General features: G+C 40.9%; 1 protein-coding gene across 4 annotated transcripts in view; it reads right to left on the reverse strand.

Annotated features, from left to right (window-relative positions):
- TRPC7 (transient receptor potential cation channel subfamily C member 7) overlaps window positions 1–19,784 on the reverse strand; it is an 81,758-nt gene that overhangs the window by 42,372 nt on the left and 19,602 nt on the right. For all 4 annotated transcript variants that reach the window (XM_063349487.1, XM_063349486.1, XM_063349485.1 and 1 more), the window contains exon 3: window positions 8,400–8,582. In XM_063349487.1, coding sequence (XP_063205557.1) covers window positions 8,400–8,582 — 183 coding nt within the window. The remainder of the gene's footprint in view (window positions 1–8,399; window positions 8,583–19,784) is intronic.

Raw genomic sequence — 19,784 nt, forward strand, 5'->3', positions numbered from 1 at the left:
CATATCTGTGCAGAATCAAAACCATTTGGAAAACCTTATTATTTAATTATTCATCTGAAAATAAGCCACAACAAAAAGCTAGGAATCAACAAGTTCCCTTTGGTATCCATAAAAAAAACCAACTACAGTGGGCACAGAAGGAGAGATTTAAGGTGCTATAGCCTCTTCCTCCCCCAGGAGAGACATCTGAGTTTGGCCTGGTGCTCAAACTCAGATGCCTCCAGTGTAGACAGCTTCACTCGCAGCAGAGATGATGGAGAGAGAGACTCACTCACAGGATGAGACTCCTCTCACCATGAGGTATAGAATCCCCACAACGTACTGAAATGTAGACGCCTACAGGTGCCTGACAAGAACTCCGTGTAGGAGAGCTGCACACTGGGTCAGTACCCATGAGGATACCCGAATTTGAACACCACTTAGGAAAATTCCCTCAGTAACTTGAAACACTGACTCTTATTATTTTTTGAGGGGCTGTACTCATCCCCACCTGACTTACCATCCAAAATGCACTTTAGCAGGTCTGCTGCCTATGGGGAGATAGATGAAGCCAAAATTGGGGGCAACTAAGGTCAGCTTTATAGCAGGTCATATTAATTGCTCTTTTCTAAGAGAATTTTATTATTAATAAAGGTAATTTTAAATCCTTTCGTCTGGGATGGGCATCTATGCAATGGATTTGATATGTTCCTGTGCTCTCTTGTCAATGTCTTGATGGACATCTAAGGCCCTCTGGCACTTTGCAAATGAAAATAATTAAGTCTGCATATTACAGTAAATTGGGAATATTGTAAACACCACTCAGGACGGAGAAATGATTCATTCAAGCCTTGAGAGGATTGATGTATGGGCAGGAAATAACAAAATGAGATTCATCTTGGAAAAGAAAAGAAATTAAAACATCTGGGCAAAAGGAAATCATCAGAACCACAGATTTTAGGGGGAGGAAGGAACCTTGCTAACGAAATACTCAGAGGCATAGAAACACTTTCTGTGAGGAAGGGAAGTAACTCCTTTCCTTTCCAATCTCTGACAAAATGTCTGTAATATGCAATTAAAAATGTAAAAAGGAAAATTACATGGATATGTTTAAGAGAATGACCACAGTGTTTCTACTATTCACTTAGAAATTAAACTACATTTTTACAGTATCAACTGGCTCTCCAGTGATGAAGAGACACTTTTCATCCTGCCACCACAGTCCAAGCCATCAATGACTTCACAAGGCATCAGTTAAACATTCCTGAAACTAAGGAGTGGGAAAAAATTCACTAGGGATTACAGAAAAAAAAAAAGCAAAAAGCCAACTTCCCAAAAGCTTTTTTTCTTGATGAATTCTCCTCCTCGAGGCTTCACATTTAGATGGTAAAATATATTCCTGTCCTGCTTCAAGCCATATCTGTGCACGTTACAGCCCTTGGGGTACAGAAAGACCAACATTCATCCTGTGGGAAATTCCTAAACTTAATTTGGCTCCAAAGAAGGACAAACAGCAGCAAGAGATATTTTCTGTGACCTAGACAGCTCTGAAAGCTATGGAGCTGAAACATTTAATTTAGGTTACCGAAACGTAGTTTTCCATTTGTGTTAAGGCTCATGCACAGGCTGTGTGTGAGGCGGTGGGCGGTGTGCCCCAGTGCGCCCTCTCCACCTTTCCCCTGCAGCGGTCCCTCACCAGGGCACGGCATTGCAGGAATTTGTGGGATAATTGCAAATTGAGAGCACATAGAACTCATGGAGCCATAGCTACCCACCATGGCGCATGACACAGATAGACTCCTTGCTTTCCAAAGAGAAGAGCTTCACAACTTCTTGTCACTGCTGGGCTGCTTCTGCCCTCTGTTCTCCACCTTATTTTCTTGCGCTTCTCTTGCAAACACCAAACTTCTCCAGTTAACCTTCCCAAGGGTGTGCTAGCTGAGCTCTGCCCCAGCCTGTGTTTGGGGCAGTGTCCGTTACTGCACATTTTGAGGGGCAGAGCTGCCTCCTCAGCAGGGTTTTTTTGCCCATTCAGGGACTAACCTTCTCTAGGTCCCGTGCTGGGTGGAAATGCTGCAGGTGGGGCTGCATTCAATGGTGAGAAGGTCCCTGGAAGGTATTTCGTGCACAAGTTATTGTGCAGGTTAAAACCTCATCCTCTGAGCAAATGAATGGGGAGAACAGGTTGCTGCAGCAGTTGACGAGAGCTGGGACTTCTCCTGCCCTTGAGTATCTGAGTCACAAGACCAACGCAGTGAAAAATTATAATCTAATGCAAGCATGAGTATTCTGTTCGGAGCATCCTCCATATGTTAATTATTAGTAATACAGTTATGAGAAAAGTTCCTGTTCCAGCTCTCTATTAAATAGGATTTACACAGCCATCTGGTGTTCTGTTTAATTCTTATTAGTTTTTTTTTTTTTCAAATCCGATTTTTGTGTCTTACTGTTAATTAAATTAAAAGTTGTGAAAGAGAAAGGTGCTCTGGCTTTGTGATGGCTAAGAACTGAGCTGCTGAGAAAACAGAGGTGGGCACTCAACACTTGCAATTAAAAGAACACAGCAATGACAATTCCGACATTGGGAAAGAAGGAGAATGAATGTCACCTCCTACAGCGAAGCAACAGCTTTAGACCTAAAGGTAAATGTCAACACATAAGCCCCCTGCCAACATTAAAGGATGACAAGAAAGGAGCATAACAGTACAGACAAAAATGAGAACAGAAGATATGAAGGGCTCTGTAAAACTAATATACATCAGTAAAATTGCTTTGTTGTGGTACATCAAAAACTGCATTTTCTCACTATTGGCTCTCCAAGGGAAGAGTCCAAGACAGAGTCGTCCCAGCCTCTGTACCTGTGCCTCTCACGGGTAGAAATCACACCCTGGCTTAATTAGAAAATAGTTCACACACAGGGAAAATGTGTGCTACCCTCTTATTTCCAGTATCTGATTGGAATCAAAATTTTTTAATTGTTTCAAGAAAGAAAAAATGTTATTCTGCAATTTTCAGTCAAGAACATGAAGCAAACTCTCGCTTCGATGTTGTAAGCCCGCAGGAACAGCTGAGAGTATCCCTGGCTCAAGAAGCTAAGATCAGTTTTATTTTCCTTCCTTGGGACCAGAACTCCAATTTAGCAACTCAAGCCCTTTTGGATATAATCCAGCAGAAACACCCAACCTAAATGATTCCTGTTTCACCTTAACGCTGCTTTTAATTTTGCCATTCCCATGAGTAGCTGCTGGACTCTGTGACGGTGTTTGCTCTCATGCTGTGATGGTTCCCCAGCCCTCTCCTACCACTTCCAAAGAAAGCACCTGAACAGCCTTGCTGAAGCATCAGCAGCGTCCTCTGTTGCTCCTCCTGCACCCAACCTTTCTTCTCCCTTTGCCTGAGGCCCTGCACATCTGAAGGAGCAAGATATCAGCTTTTGACTGGACTATGCAAATGTGAAGCATAGCTAACTAATATCAGGGGAGACAATAGTAAATTTGCAACAATCCCATAACATGGGCTAAAAGTCCATTTCTTGGAAAGCAGCCAGGACTCAGTAAATGCTCAAATGTTTGCAAATGGTTTGTTTTGCACTTGACAAACTGTTCCCATTGTAATAATTTTCGAGGAATCATGAATCATTAAGACAGATAATTTGAAGGGAGAAATGACTCAGGAAAACTTGAATGGAGGGCATTTCAGTGCAGTTTTCCAAGAATCCAGCGGTACAGATCGATTATTTAGTTCTTTCAGGAAGGGTAGAGAATAAAAGTAATACAGAATTTTTAAAGACCACTTTGTAAAACACTGTAATTTTAGCTTTCTCCTTGCTGCGAAATATGTACAAGCAGAGTTTCTTAATTCTTCAATGACCTTCTGTGTAAAGTCGTCCAATTATATAAGAGCCTTAAACTTGCTTTCTTGCCAGTGTCTCATATATGCTAGTAGCGTGCTTTGCAGAAACAAAAGGAAAAAATAAAAAAAACCCAACAAGTGAATTCTGGAACTTCTCATGCTTTCTTGAACTGACTTTCCAAAATTCATCTCAAATTTTGTAAATTAGGAAAAAAGACAACGATCAATAAAACTGTTGAGTGTGAACTGCTTTTTTTTGGAGTAGCAAAGGGGTGAGGCAACAGGGAACTCTAATGGGAAGCACAAAGGAAAAAGCGCAGAGAAAGTTCACTTAGGTCCTGGACTTGTTGTAGGTACCAGTTGCAGGTTTATTGAGTAGAGAAGGTAAGAAGGCTTCAGTCCCCTTTTTAGCCCTGGTGTGCAGACAAGGTTTTCCTGCACTGAGAGTGTGGTCCATGAACAGGTCAGCAAACAGACTTCCCATTCAGCTCAAGGCCAGGTTACCCGTGGACTTGGGGAATTTTCAAGCAGGAATTTGCCCTTCAAGCACAGAGGCATGAGCAGCACAGTGTTTTGGGCTAAAAGATACTTCAAAGTTGATGGCTGAGTTCCCTGCTGTGCAGGCATGACATGCACTGTACGTGTGAGGGAGGGGCAGCCTCTACCTCCAAGTGTGGCTTGTTGGGGAACGCAATTCCTGAAATCAGGATTAAGAAGATACTATGTTGGAACCAAAATTTGCACCTACAGTTTAAACTGCATGTGTAGCATCAATTGCAACCCTCAAATTTTCAAATGGGCACATAGGAAGAAAAAGACAAAAGATGGCAGAGTCAATTTAAATCCATAAAATGCAGTGTGATGGTTCTCCGTTTCGAAATTCTGTTATCTCTGCCTCCTCCTGGCCTTTGAGAGGGAGGACAACCCTATGAGGGCTGTGGGTTGGGCAGGGGATGGGAGAATCTGGTAGACCAGCTGCTACTATTAAAGAAAAATAGCATTCTTAGACACGGTAGCTGTGGTGACTGCACTGTGTGAGGACAATGAAGTAACAGAGACAATTAAAAGAACAAGGAAGATTTTAAAAGTTTGTGCTAAGGCCTGATGAAGCTCTACAGATGCAATTGCTCTCCTGCCTGAGGATGGGAGCCCTTGACATCTTCCTTAGACTCTGGAAATAAAAGTGTGATAAAATGCAGAGCACATCAGCAGCTGTAAAAGTAAAATCATGGATACGAAATAATAATTTTCAATATAAATTGTTCTCTGTGAATTTTCATCAAAGAAAGCCTACTGTAGGCACTTAGAGTACTAATACAGAAAAGTGAATTAAGAAGCTAATGGAAAAAATAGATTTTTTTTTTTAAATCAAATATTTCTTAAAATTTTGAATGTGAACGCAAGTACCTAGTCTGCATACTAACTTAAAAAAAGAAACACAACCAACACCTCTTTTACTTTATTTTCTCTGACCATTACGGAGTCCCTGAAGTTGTCTTGTCTAAGACTCTTCTTGCTGTTCATGGGAAAGAATGAATATAAAATGTTTCAGGTGCTCTATAGTCATTTAAGTAATTTATTTCTTTGGCTCTCCTAGAGCTTGCTGAGCTGGATAATACAAACCGCACCATCTGAATATTGATGCTAATGATAAAGGTGAGGAGGTTTTGGTAGCAGGGGTGGCAGGCACTGCTGTAGTCCCTTCACTAGTCCCGCCCTGCCAACTAAACTTCCGGGGGGGTGGGGGGGAAGACAAACACAACTATTTCTGTGTCATTCCAGTTCTAGGGTACAGTTAAAACACTGGAAAGGTCTCCACATCCCTGGGACTGTTTCTGGGTGAGTTAGAGCCACCCACGTCCCAGCTCCCGGACTTGGCCTGGGCAGGCAGCACCGTCAGACCAAGTGATGGGGCTCAGGGGGTTGGGTGCTCGGGGTGGGAAGTCACTCGGTGCGCCTGCCTCCGTCTGCCTTTCACGCTTGGAGGGGCACATGCGATGTCGCTTATGCCTATGAGTCACTGCATTAGCTTTGAAAAAGTGACTTGAAATTTACAGAATCTGCCCAAGAATTGATTTATCAAACACGTATAACAATTCACCCTCCATCTCACCCATCTCTGTTATAGGATTTTTCTTAAAATTAAATGTGTTTCAAAGCACAGAGTTTTTATACATAAACCTAAATATCTCTCAGCCGGATAAAAAACATACCTCAATCCATTGCCTCTTAAGGAAATTGTTACTGTGTTACCATAACACAATCACTTTTTCCAGCAAGTGTGATAAATATCAGTCTATTATCATAAGTCACTGCCAATAACCAAAGCCATTTATCTGAATGCGTCTCTGCCTCCCACAAATGAAACTATCTTATTTCAAGGTAGCAGTTAAATGCTTATCTTACATGTAAACATACACCGCCTGCTGAAAAGAATATTCTGAAAAGCGCTAACCTGAGAGTCAACATGATGTTGACAAATGTTCATGGTTATGTTCTGTAATTAGTTTAACAGTTATTATCAGGTAGTAACAGGTTGCTGTGATCTAGAGGATGCTCAGCTTTCCTGGGCAGAGGAAGATATTTATAAGTAAAAAGACTAACTGTATATGACCCACCACAGATGCTTTAGGTCAGTGTTCATGTATTAGGAAAAGGTGCACACATATAACATGTAAGAAATAGAGGAAATGTTCCTCTGACACCGACTAAGGTAGCATGAATGTGCTCAAAGGAGCACAGTAACTAACAGCAATTCAGCTCGGGCTAATGGTCTTGGTATCTAAAGGATGACAGAAATATTTAGAAGAATAAACAAGTAAAATAGTGCAGAAGACTCCATGCATTGAAAAGGCTTGAGGTTCTGATCAACTTCGTGATAATTCTCAGACCATAGGTCATGGGGAACTATTTCTTGATGACGTACTATCAGTGTATTTTAGATGAGTTCATTTTCTGAACAAGTACCAGAGCAAGCCTGGCCTCCTGTTACCAAAGCAACGGTTTCAATAACTAAACTTGACCCAGCTTGTTGAGAGGCATCTAACTAACAATGAACTGAGATGTTATGTTCAGCTCTGGTGGTGGAACGATGCAGAGACACAAAATCCTAGGAGGAAACACTTGGCTCCATACCATGTGCTTCTGCATGAAAGCCATTCATTTCAAATGAGAGTTTTAAGATTCTTTTTAATTAATGGCTTTCATAACAGGAAAAGACCTTCTCTGGCCAGCACAGTAACGCAGTCAAGAGGCAAACTGAAGCAGGTGGCGAGTTTGGGAGGGGAAAGAGAGAGCAGATGTTAGCTTGAAAATTTGGAACGCTCTCTGAGTCCCGTAGCAGGAGCCCAGTTTCCATCAATGCATATTGTAGGAGCAATTAATTGGGACCACCCAGACCTAGGATTTGCCAGAATCAAATTTTCCATTCACACAACATACTTCCATAAAGCTAAATGTTTGTTTAAAATACTTCTAAAGGTCCATCAGTATGTTTTTCCTTAAAATATACAACTTCCTTCTATTTCGTAGACTTGGTGGAAATCTGAACTCTTAGAATATGGATCTGGAGCTCTAGGAGAGTGGAAGCTGAGAATCTATCACTTTTTATTGCTTTTTATCTACATTCACAAGCTTTCAAAAAAATCAAAATTCCAAGTTAATAATAAATTGATTTTTGAAGTTTTGATCTAATTCTGAATAAAACAATAAGATCATAGAATCATTTAGGTTGGAAAAGACCTTTGAGATCATAGAGTCCAACCATTAAATTTACAAATTCCAAAAATACAAAACTTATTTTTTTAAAATTTAAATTCCACTTTCCACCACACTGCCGTAAAGGATCTTGACTATGACAAAATTGTTGCTTTTTGTATATGTTTTTTCCATAAGATTACAGAAAAGGTAACATTTTTGATGGTTACAAGTGGATTTGAAGACTAAAAGCAGATGTGAATCAGAGCGGAGTGGTCAGGGAGCATTTGAGAAGAGGCGAGACTGGAGACTTCGGTCTACTGACTTCAGTCAAACTGCAGAGTCCAGATATATCCTTGGTCTAAGCAGAAGATTTAGTTTGAAGGAAAGACAGATGGTTTGGGAATGGTGAGGATCTGGACTAAATTCTCTGCTTTTATAATTTGTGGCCAAAGATGCCACAGCATCTGCTAGGTTCATCCCCTACCTTCATGTAGATCACAGTGCGGGAAGAAAGGCGATCAGTTTGGCATGGTAACAAATTTTGGTCCCTGCTGAAGTCTTCAGAGATTCATAGTCATGATGTGCACAAGAAGCACTGTGCACTATGGGCAGTCCCTTCGGCCATCTATACATTCATGTCTATCACTTTAAAATAAATGCCATACCTGCTGTAACGTGTCCTTTGCAAATACCCTTCTCCACATTAAAGTATGTGAGAAAATGCACATCAGGCCATAAGATATTACATTTTTAGGCATAGTCCTGGTCCCACTGAAATGTATCTTTCATTTATTATTTTCCAGGTGACATCAAGGAAGCATAATTTAGATGTGGAGATGTATCCACCAAGGACCCAAAAAACAGCTTACCTTTTTGACCTCATATTTAATAGCAAGTTTAATCCTGCTTAGACTTGGCCGGTGGTGCTCGGGGCACAGATGTATGTTCACATCTCCGTTGAGAATCGCCTCTACTTCTTCAGTGTCTCTGCAAAGGTCCAGCACCCCCACGACGAAGTCCTTGCATTGCATAGATAGCTTCCTATAGTCGTTCTAAGGGAAAACAGAGAAACAAAAGTTATTTAATTGTGCATTTGAAAGTACACCTCAAACAAATAAAACCAAGAGAACGCAATTGTGGGCAAGGTTACTTCTGCAAAACTCCTGGCTGGAGTAGTAAGAAAGCATTTGATTTTGGCCAGGATATACCTAGCTTTTCACAAATATACGTGAACTCCTCCAAATTTAATTGGAAATGTTTCTATCAACAACATAGTTTACACTACAACAGTGCATGCCTTATAGATGAACAAGTAAATAATTTATAGAGAAATTTTGATTGTAAGCAATTGCTTGACCTCTCCTCTCTGTGTGGCATATCTTCTAGGAATGTGAAAAGAGGGACAAATGAAAGTCCTTCTAATGGGTTGGAATTTACAACAAATTTTACAATTTAAATTCTTCACTAGTAATTCTTTCTTCAGTAACTTCCAAGGAGTTTCAGGCCAGTACAACAAGTTGCAGCGTCACACGCAGATGTCTTCAAATGAATCATATAGTTGTAATACAAATTTAAGTTTCAAATTTATTACCCAACAATTTGGTTAAATAGTCCCAAAAGAGCATCCAGAGAATAATTTTTGTCATAACACTTCTTCTGGAAATGGGACTTCAGAAACTCAACTTGATTTCCTCTGAAATAATTTCACCTTGCAAACCCAAATTACACTTACGGGAAAAGAGATAGTATGTAGCTGACTTGACAGAGGGCTAGAAGAGTAATTTCACAGCCTTAAATTAAATTGTGATTGATTTTCACAAGCTGACACTTAAAAAATGAGGAAACTGACACCACCTGTGTAAATGCAGTAAATTAGAACACAATTAAGGCTACCATTAATATCCTAACAAAATGGTGATATTAAAGACTCGATGCAACAAATAGAAATAATAAGCAGAAGACAAGCTCTTACTGACTTGAGAGATCTTTTCAAATTAGGTTTGATGAGTTAATTAAATTCAGCAGCTTATCTAATTAAGCCAGCAGCCAAAAAAAGAAGATAGTTAAACCTGGCTTTGATGAAATGATAAGAGTAACCTGGCTTTGTACTCCTATATTTTCTAAATTATTAATTCTAACATTTACACATAGCAACATATTAGTCTTCCTTGTTAGGCAAAGATCTCAAAGCACTGTGCAAACATTCATTAGTTAGGGAGAGCTGCACTGTCTAAAACCCTGTGTTACTAGAGGTGGCTACATTTCCTCGGACAGTTTTTCCCCTTCAGAACTGAGATGCCCTTGATAATGAGTATTTTTTAAATAAGTTGTTTTAATGACTTTGTCAGAGGTCTGAGGTTGCTTTTAATGTGTCTTTGTGTCCCAGCTTTGCTTACTATGCTCTCCTGTACACTGAAGGCTATGAAGAGCTGCTTCACTCAATGCAGAAAAATTCAACAGTCGCAGGGGAGCAGAAAGCCCTTCAGTGCTGGGATTAGAGCATCCTCGCAGAAACAAGAAGATGCCATTTCTGATAGGTGTTTAGGAGAAGGGCCTGAGGAGGAGAGATGGGGACTAGTCTGTATTTTAGTGGCGAGACCTTCTGCAAGGTGGAGCTTGTATGTTTACATCCCCTTAGCTACCAAAAAGGTTGAAATCTGGGTTTCCCGTTTCCTCCTCGAGTGCTGTAGTCAGACCGCATGCTCTAATTTTTCAGCAAGAACTTCAATTCTCCATTAAAAGGATACATAATATAACAAGCAAGCATTTATCTCTGGTAGAGCAGGCGCGTGCCCCATCGCAGAAAGTGGGGCACTGAGGTTTCTATACATGTGCCAATTTAGTGCGCTAAGATTCAAGATGTCCTCAAGGTTCAGGCAGAAAATAATTGTACATTTGCATCTAAATCTAGTACCTAAGTGTTTTGTGGAGATAGGACTTGTGGAGCGAATGTTATCAAATATGGGGTGAAGTAAGGTCTGAAATGTAAACGAAGGACAGATTGTACTTTATGGAATCAAAGCACTCCTCTCTAATCAATTCCGTGCTTTAATCTTCACCATACCGAGATGAATTTCAATAAATAGAAAGCTTTTCTGTTCACTAAGAGAGTAGATGCCCAAACACAAATACCAGCTTTGAAATAGCTGCAGGAATTGTGAAGGACAGCAAATAGAGATAGATCTGAAAATAGCCGTGGTCTGAGAATGAAACGCCCAGCTGCCACAGGTGATGGAGGCACACCATTGGCCCAGCAGGCCTAAAAAAAAAAGGGTGAAAACTCTGCTTAGCTTTAATACCATTCTATATGCACTGTGTGCAAAGTTTACAAGCTTATCCCTTAGCCAGCACACCTTAGGTAATTCTGATCACCAATTCCACATCATCTGAACATCTAGGATGTATTAGCTCAGATTATTTTTCCTCTTTTGCTTTCTTTTCCTTAAGGAAAGCAGTTTAGTTAGCAACTAGAAAAGTTCTTCTAAAGCAACAGTAAATGACGGGCTCCCAGCTGGAAAATGCCATCAAGACACAACTTTATTCACATCGCTGAGCCTAATGTTTTCACTTGTTCTCTACATTTGCAGAGACTATGAATGATTTTTCTGTTCAAAATTATTTACTCCAATTTTTAAGTAGACACAAGCAGCAACACAATCTACCCAAAATATAGGCGGTATAAATAAAATAAAATAAAATAAAATAAAATAAAATAAAATAAAATAAAATAAAATAGCTTTCCAACTAATCTGCAGCCAGGCAGGAGAGCTGCTTACTGCTCTCAGGAGACACTGCTCACGTGTCAAGACAAGTCTCAATGATCACTGAACCTACTGTGGCTTCTGATGATCCCTTTTACAAAAGCATTTGTCACCTTTGTTCTGGCTTCCTTAATGCTCACAGTCAGCACAGAAAATCGTGTTCAGTCTGACGGTGAGGACACAGCCATTCAGTGACTCTCCTAATGTCAGTGACTTTCCCTTTGTGAGAACAAGTTATCGAAGGTATCTTTACTAAAAACTGAGATTAGCGGGAGACTGACAGCCAAGCTTCTCCTGACCCTGGCTGGCGTAGTGTAGCCTTGATGACGCAAGCAGAGATGACCTACCTGCATATAAAATAGTGAATTGCAAGTCATGACGCACGGTAAAAACTCCAGGAAGCCAAGAAGATTTACAAGCAGCATGCAAGCTACATTGGTGCATGTGCCAGTGCTGTATAAACTGTCTGTATTTCACACATTTGGCATCATCTGCGATGCTGCATACCCTGCACGAAAGAGTGCTGGGACAGTGGCGGGGCTCGCTTTTGCATAGGACAGGAGGCTGCAGCCCCAGGGCAAGGGATAGCCTGGGCTGGAAGAGTCAGGAGGAAGAAGTGCAGGAGAACCAGAACGCATTTCCAGTTATTTTTTGTTACACCAATATTTTTGAAGATCAGAGCCCTGAGGACGCCTGGTGACTCTACCAGGAGACAGAGGAGCAGACTGCCACTGTGTCTTGGAGTGCAAAGAGCCAGTCCCCGTTCCACTGCTGCCTCCACCAGCTGGGTTCAACCCCCAGGCCAGGCCTGCATGGTCCTTCCCGTCCAAATAGATTTCAGGGGGGACCCAGGCAGTGGGCTGCAAGCGGGTGATCCTCCCTCCCATCACAAGAAACAACTCACAGCTGGAGACATGAAATCCAGCTCAGTCCTCTTGGCAGCATTGCAAAACCAGACACAGGCAACGACAATAACCAAAACCTTCCCAAGTGCTCCGATTAGCAACCACATTATAGAAGTTTGAGGAATATGAGTTTCATAAAACAGATGGATCTTTACAGTAATGAAAACTGCAAATAACACATGAGGGATGCTGGGGCCTCATCCTGACAAGCTGAGCGCTCTCAAGCCTCAGGGAGGAAGGTGAAGGATACACCTAAGTACACAAGAGAGCCAGTCTGCTTCAAGTAACACACGGAACAGTATTTTATTTGCTATCGAGACAGCGAGCAGAGAAGGATCAGGTTAATGCTTGAGAATGCTACAATATCATTTTTTAAAAACTAGAACATAGTAAAAGGATTCCAAATCAGTCATTTCCTGCTTCTTCTAACACTGTTGTGCATGTGGAGTTAAAAATGTCTAATTTTGCTCTTTTAAAAAGGCTGATGGTACTTGTCATTCACTGCGATATCTCTGAGTACCCTATTATTATCCGTTGATTATGTTCTAAATGAACTCTGTCGTGTCTCCACATCTGTTCAAAACCACCCAGATTTCTTCAGAAAAGAGCTGTTTCATATCAGAGGGATACAGTCTGAGTAAAAAGTTAAAAGAAATGAGAAAAAGTAAGACCAGCAAACTATCTTGGCTATTTAGTTAATGAAAAAAAACCCCAAAACTATTTCAAAAGCAATCACAGTCAAGGATTCAAAAGAAACTTCTTCATCCATGGGAGCCTACCTCTGAAATGCCAGCATTACAGGTGCACTTTGGATGGCACATAGAGAAGTCTGGCCTCGAAGCTGCAAGATAGAGTGAGCAAAACTGAGATTTGCTGAACCCCTCGGTGCAGATGAGCTTTCGCCAGAAACTGAAGTGGGGCCAATGGTTCAGAAAATAAGAGGATCAGACCATTTTATATGCAATTACAAATATCTTCCAGCTCAAAGTTGCTTCTGAGCCTTCTGCCTTCCCAGTCCCAGATTCAGAAACACACTTGAGCTTATGTTCAAGTCCTGCTGATGCCAATAAAATACATGCAAGGATGTGTTTCAGTGAAGCACTGAAGCAATCTTCTTTTCAGCTTTGGTAATTTCAAAGGGGGATAAGTTTGTCAATCAACCTGCCATTTTTTTTGGTTGCAATCATTGTAGATTATTCACTGCTCTGTTGTTACTGGAAATGGGGCCACAAACTCACAGGATAGCACATGACACACAAATACAGAAGTACACTGTTCATGAATCGCTCCATATGTCACCATTGAGGACATCTAATTAAATCCACTCTAATAAGTGCTTCCAAAAAACATCCATAAACGGCAGGGCAGGAATCACAACCCATCACTAGATATTCCAACCAGAGATAATTCCAAAATTCACCGTTTTTACTGCTGTCTTGCATACAACTAATTGTTCTATTAGCCTATACTAAAGCTTCAGGGTCAGAGTTGTGATCAAAAAAACTAGTATCACAGAAGAGTTTCCCTTTGAATATCTAACCACATATTTATCTCAGAATGATTTAATCTACAGAAGTTTTTCTAGAAAAAAAACAGAGCGTAATGCTGCTTAGCAATACACTTTTTTTTTTGGTCAAATAAAAGGAGGAAAAGGGGCGCAGACAGAGGATGATGGCTACATATTAAAGTCACCATTTCTCAAGGGCTCTGCCCATGGTATATTATCTGTCTTATAAATCTGCTCCACTGGAATTTGAGGGCTTCCACACAAATCCAAGATTTCTGGAACCAATGGGCATGAACGTCCGGCAACTGTGACTGGGGCTATCGTAGCACCAGAAAGCCTCTGTGTGCTCGCGTTCACAGATCGACTGCACGGCACAAATCGGCTGAATCCCACCTCCTGTCTGTGAGCAATGCAGGAGCTGAGTACTTGGCAGTAAATCTGGCATTTCAGGATAGCATTAAACATGCTGTGCAAATGAAAGCTGTAGGTACGCTGCACAGAGCCTCTCTTTCTGTTTCCTTGAAGCTCTTTGCTTTTTGTATTTAACCTACATCACACCTATACATATATAATGGAGAGAAATACTTCATTGCTTAGATTATCATATTGAGGAGAAGCAGCAGAAAAGAAATAAAACATAATTCTATAAAAATGAAAAGAAAACTCCCCCAAATAAAAGCGGCTGTAGAAAGAAAATAAAGGTAAGAGAAAGGGGGAAGGAGGAGGGAGCAGAAAGCCAGTAATATTACATGCTGGATTTGAAATGAAATTTTTAAATAAACCATCATGTCAAATATTCCAAGTGCTTATAAATATTTACCAATTAGACACCACATGAAATATGCACAAGCCAGTTTAGAAGTTGTTGGACAAATTTCCTTCTTGGTATTTACACTGCCTGTGACTGGCCATATGTTTAGGAATGCAAAAAAGCACAGGGCGTGTGGGAGGGAAGGCGATGAGAAGAGACACTAAGAAAGGGTTCTGCACTGATCCTGCTCATGTAACCACATTATCATCTCAAGTGCACTGAGCACCCACTTCCAAAGAGCTCTGTCAACTGTTCACGTAACTGCTGACACGTTTGAATACAGCTGAGTGCATTTCTATTGTTTCCAGACTAAATGCCTGCATGCGCAGACTACGCCAAGGCTGTACAGTTAATTTTCCAGGAAGCACAACATCCAGCTGGTTTATGTTCTCTTGCTCCTTAAGTGGCAGCACATCAGTGACTTTTTGGAGCTTTGGGTGTGTTGTGTCATATTCAGTGGGCAAGTCTCTGAAAATAAAGCCAAGTACTCATTTAAAACATTTCCCTGCTCAGGTGCATGTTGCTAAGTATGTCTGGAGGTAGCAACAGATGCTGCTGGTTCGTTTTTTCAGTGATCCAGGCCTTGACTTCTTCACCCCCATCGAGCATAATATAATAAGCAATCTGTTCAAATACAAGAGTTTGATATTTCAAAAGTGTGTCTCTATTGCTTTCCAAGCAATTTCGACCTTTATAAATGGAGCCAAGGTAAACACGGCAACTGTTTGCTCTCTGAAGAGTGCCAGGCTCCAGCGTGGTGGAGCAGAGGGGCAGTGCCTCCAGGCAGAGGGTGTTTTTAAATCCTATGAGCAGTGTCAGGAGACACCAAGAGATGTGTCCAATGAAAGAGCCCAAGGACAAAGCAGACAGCGCTGTTGACATTATTTTTGGCCAAAGAAGTCCAGAAAACAACGGCACGCTTTGACTGAGAACCAAAAATTGTGTGGCTTCCAATGAGCCATGAAAATAACATCCCTTGCCTCATTACAAGGATTTCAACAGCAGTTGCAATGACTGATTTACCATAAGAATATTTTTTGTGTGCTTCTTCTCTCTTGAAAAGGTTAGGCTTTCTAACTGCAATTCATCTCTTCATATGCACCGCAGAAGCTGATCTCTGAGACAGCGTATCCCCTTAACAAGGGGATAAAGCAGTTAGAAATCAGTCAGACCGCTGACTTCGGATTTCACTTTATAATTATTCTCTGGTAGAAGTATCAAATCATTAAAGAAGACGGTGCTAATCATTTCGGTGGTGGAGCTAGCAAATCTCTTAAAATTTGTTACTGTGCTTTTGCAGCATCCTTCACGGGTCCAGGCATATGTGTAACCTTCAGCAATAACACTCCAACTGCCAAAAGCAGCAGAAAAGATAGATTTCCACCTCCCAGTTTTGTTTCTACTCTTTTGCGCTCTAGCTGCTGTGTATCTACCAACTCTACCAATAATTGCTTCTGGGAAATTGTTCATTTTTGTGACAAACACAGCTTCTATGGGACCAAAACCAATGAATAAATTTTGCAAGCCCTTTCCATCAATAAAAGCATTGGAAAATGCAAAATACTTCAATTTGATATCCCCTTGAAACATTTAAAAGAAACCCAAGCAAACAACAAAACTCTTTAAAATGGTGAGTTCTGTTTTGTTTCGTTTTAATCTAAAATTAATGCATGGATTACTTGGGGAAGTAAAGCCAGGAATCCATTAACATAATCCTAGGATTATGTTAATGCTAAAGACTGAGACTGAGCACCATTCCTGACTCTTTAGCCAAAGTTTTAGATTCCTTAGCACACGAAATTTCAGAATCAGTCCACTCAACTTTTTTTATTATGTTGAATTTTTTCTATTTGAAACTTAAAATAAGTTTCCTGTACATGTGAACTCTCTCTACACTGAAATTAGTGATCACCTGACTTATTTAATTTCTCACCCTGAACAGAGTACAATCTTTTTTTTTTTTAATTCGTGCCTAAGAAGTTGCCTAAAGTACACCTCCATCTCCTCCACTCCTTTCCCACAATGTCACCTTCTTCCTGACAAGTACCATTACGGAGCATCTCCGTAGCACGCATGTGTGCAGAAACATCAGCGCCATTCAGAGTAGAACTAACACTCTATTCCAAGTCGCTGAAGATATTTAAATATACTTAGAAGAGAAATTACGTTAGTTGACAATAATTTTTTAAAATTAGAGTATTGAAAATCTCAAGGTTGGCATAGCAGCTTTTCAGCATAAGATGGCATTTGATGCTTGATGTACTTCCCTTTCATATCGTCTCAGCTGGTTTTCAAACCCACGTCAAAAATAAGCCACATGCTTTTGATTCTTCCACTACTTAAAAGGTGGTTTTTTTAACTTCTTGCAGATTTTCCCAGCTCATTTGAATGTTTATGCTGAAACACCTGTTTTCAGAAGATAAACTATCGAGTCCCTGAATGTCAAATAAACAGGACAGGCTATACAGAGGTATTAACTAAATGCTTTGGCATGCAAAATGCAGGGAAAACACACATTCAGTGAAGAAGAGGGTTTGTCTCCCTGTGTCTTGTCAACTGCTTCTCTTTATTAAATGCAAACTGCACAATTAAAAATAATACTCCACTAATTCTCTTAGTGAAGAAGAGTTAAGGATCTGTTAGTGTCAGCGGCAAAAGCAAGCTCAGGATGATGCAGTCCCAGATTCCCAATCACTTTCCATTATTTTCAAATACTTGATTGCTCCTTGTGTGAGAACATGACACTGAGAAATGGCTTTTCTTATTTTTAAAAATGCCCATTGCTTTAGAGGAATCTTTATCTCAACGTTACTTTTATCATCACGCAGAAAGAATTTCCCTTTTACCCCCAGATGCATTTCACAAGGGCAGGAGTCCAATGCCACGTTGGGGTTAACTTCTTTTGTTTGTCACCTCTTCTGTTTTCAACAGAGCACTTACACACTAGACAAGGGGCAGCAAATCTGCATCTCTGATGTGCCAGATGTGTCAAAGCACAAAAATTACCTCTGGGCCAAGCTCCTCATTTCACGTGCCACCCATACTTTTTCTCTCTGGCATTTTTGCATTTTTGTTACATTCCTGATTTGTCTGTCACAAACTCCACTAGGGAAGATCCACATTTCCTATACAGCTTGAGACTGAACAAATAGTTTCCTTGTGCTAAATGCATTAGCTGCATCCCAAGCTCTTTTCAGCTCAGCTGCTTGAAGCCTCTATGTTTCCTGAAAAACAGGGAGAAGTTAATGGATTTAAATCTAAAGCAATTGTTTGCTTAACACAGCTACGTTTACCCTCTAAGCTGAGCTAAATTTGGCACTTTCAGCTTGCTTAAGGAACACATTTATATGTTCTAAGGCACTGTGAGTTCCATCTCTCATGGGAATTTTCGCTACAGACTGCACCTGCATATCAGGAGAAAGACTCCCCCTAAATCCAGCCTGCAATGAATCCTGGCTTAACCGAGAGCCATGATGCAACTACATGGATAACTAAGATAACCATATGTCTTCCAGATCTCAAACAGCCAACTACCACAGTTACCAACATCCAGCAACAGCAGCTCCTTGGAAAACTAGTCACAAGCATCAGAGTGGATGAAATTCTGGTCCCCACAGCACCCGAATAGCAACTGAGCACTTTGGAAAAATGTGGCCCCAGGTGTAGAGTCCTGGCACTGAGGACTCTTGACCATATGGACATCATCCTCTCTCTAAGAAGAGCAGATTTAGAAGTGATGCTGCAGCACTCTCTTAAGCAGAAATATGAACATAAGAAGTGTATAATTACTTTTTTCTGTTCTGAAATGAGTACAGATCCTGAGGCTTGGACAGTGACAATGAAATGACACACTTGGCAATGAGCAATTTCCACGTGGACCGGTGTAAAATTGCCTGCAAGAAATTATAATTCAGGAAACTGCAATTTTTGATGATGTAAATGCCAAAAAAGCATAGACACTAAAGTACCTAGCACCATTTTGTGGCAATGTAAAATTGTTTGTATACCATTCCTGTTTATCCACAATCCAGTGGATAGTCTGCCTAGAGGCAGTGAGGATGGGTTCATTATAATTATCTACAATAACAACAATTAACAACACAATGAAGGATAAACTAAATCACTTCCCATCTGCATCCTCTTTAATGTTGGACTTGAGATCCTCAGAACGTGTTACTTCGTTTACATTCATTAATATGATATTAATTCCCTACAGTGCCTTGGATAAATGTACCTGACTCCATTCTCCCATCTGCTGATCTAGTATTATTATTCTATTCAGAGCAATAGTCCTAATTATGTTCATTTGTAGTTCCAGTGGATATCCTTGCCTAACATGAATAATGAGCAGCAGTCTTTGGAAACCAGTCATCTTGCTCATAATAAACCACCCCGCTCCTAACTATTCCCTAAAAACCAGTGCTGGTATTAGCTGAATGCTTGGGCATTTGGTGTTACCAATAAAACACAAAGCTTACCAAAATTGTATTGGACTGATATGGCAATAGTGATAGCATCATTTTCCATCGGTTATCCTCACCAATAATTTGATTCCATCTTGGTGAAAAAAGTCTTTGTCTTTGGCTCTCCAAAGTATGCCCCCTCTTGGTCCCAGGGGGAGGAGGAAGGGTGGTTGTATTACTAAGTAATTTTATACCAGTAAAAGTGCTCTGAGAAAATGCTCTAAGATGAATGGCAAGTGTGCTAGTAAGGACAAGCTCAAAGTCATACAAGCTCTGTACTCACTGCAGAGGACCCAGTGACTAGGATGGACAAGGCCAACTTGTCTTTCCTTTCAAAACAGCCAGCTGCAGGTGGCAGGAGCCCTCTCTGCATTACCATCGAGTAGGTGCACCAGTCTGAATACCAGGACTCATTTTGTCTTGCACGCTCAGTGGGTAAGAAAGGAAAACACTCTGCCACTCTTAACTAAACACAGGCAACTGGCCAAATCATTCCCCCTATTTATCACAGTGCTACGAACAGCTGGCAGCAAACCTGGCAGAGAAACGCGAGCTGCTCCTCTCCGGAGCGGCAGCGAGGGCCATGGCTGAGCACGGTCCCGGGTGGTTCGGCTCTGCCACAGCAGCCGCCATCTGCCTGCACGAACAGAAAGTCCCCTGGCACCTGGGCTGGGCAGCCGGCAGAGCACAGAGAGGCAGCACAGAGGAGTTTGTCTCCCTTGTATTTTGCTTAGAGACTGGAGAGACAAAGGTAAATTTCTGTGGAATAGCCGAGATCATTGGGAAAGGTTGTGGTAGAACATAAAT

The sequence above is a fragment of the Chroicocephalus ridibundus genome, chromosome 11 (assembly GCF_963924245.1).
Source record: "Chroicocephalus ridibundus chromosome 11, bChrRid1.1, whole genome shotgun sequence".
Taxonomy (NCBI): domain Eukaryota; kingdom Metazoa; phylum Chordata; class Aves; order Charadriiformes; family Laridae; genus Chroicocephalus; species Chroicocephalus ridibundus.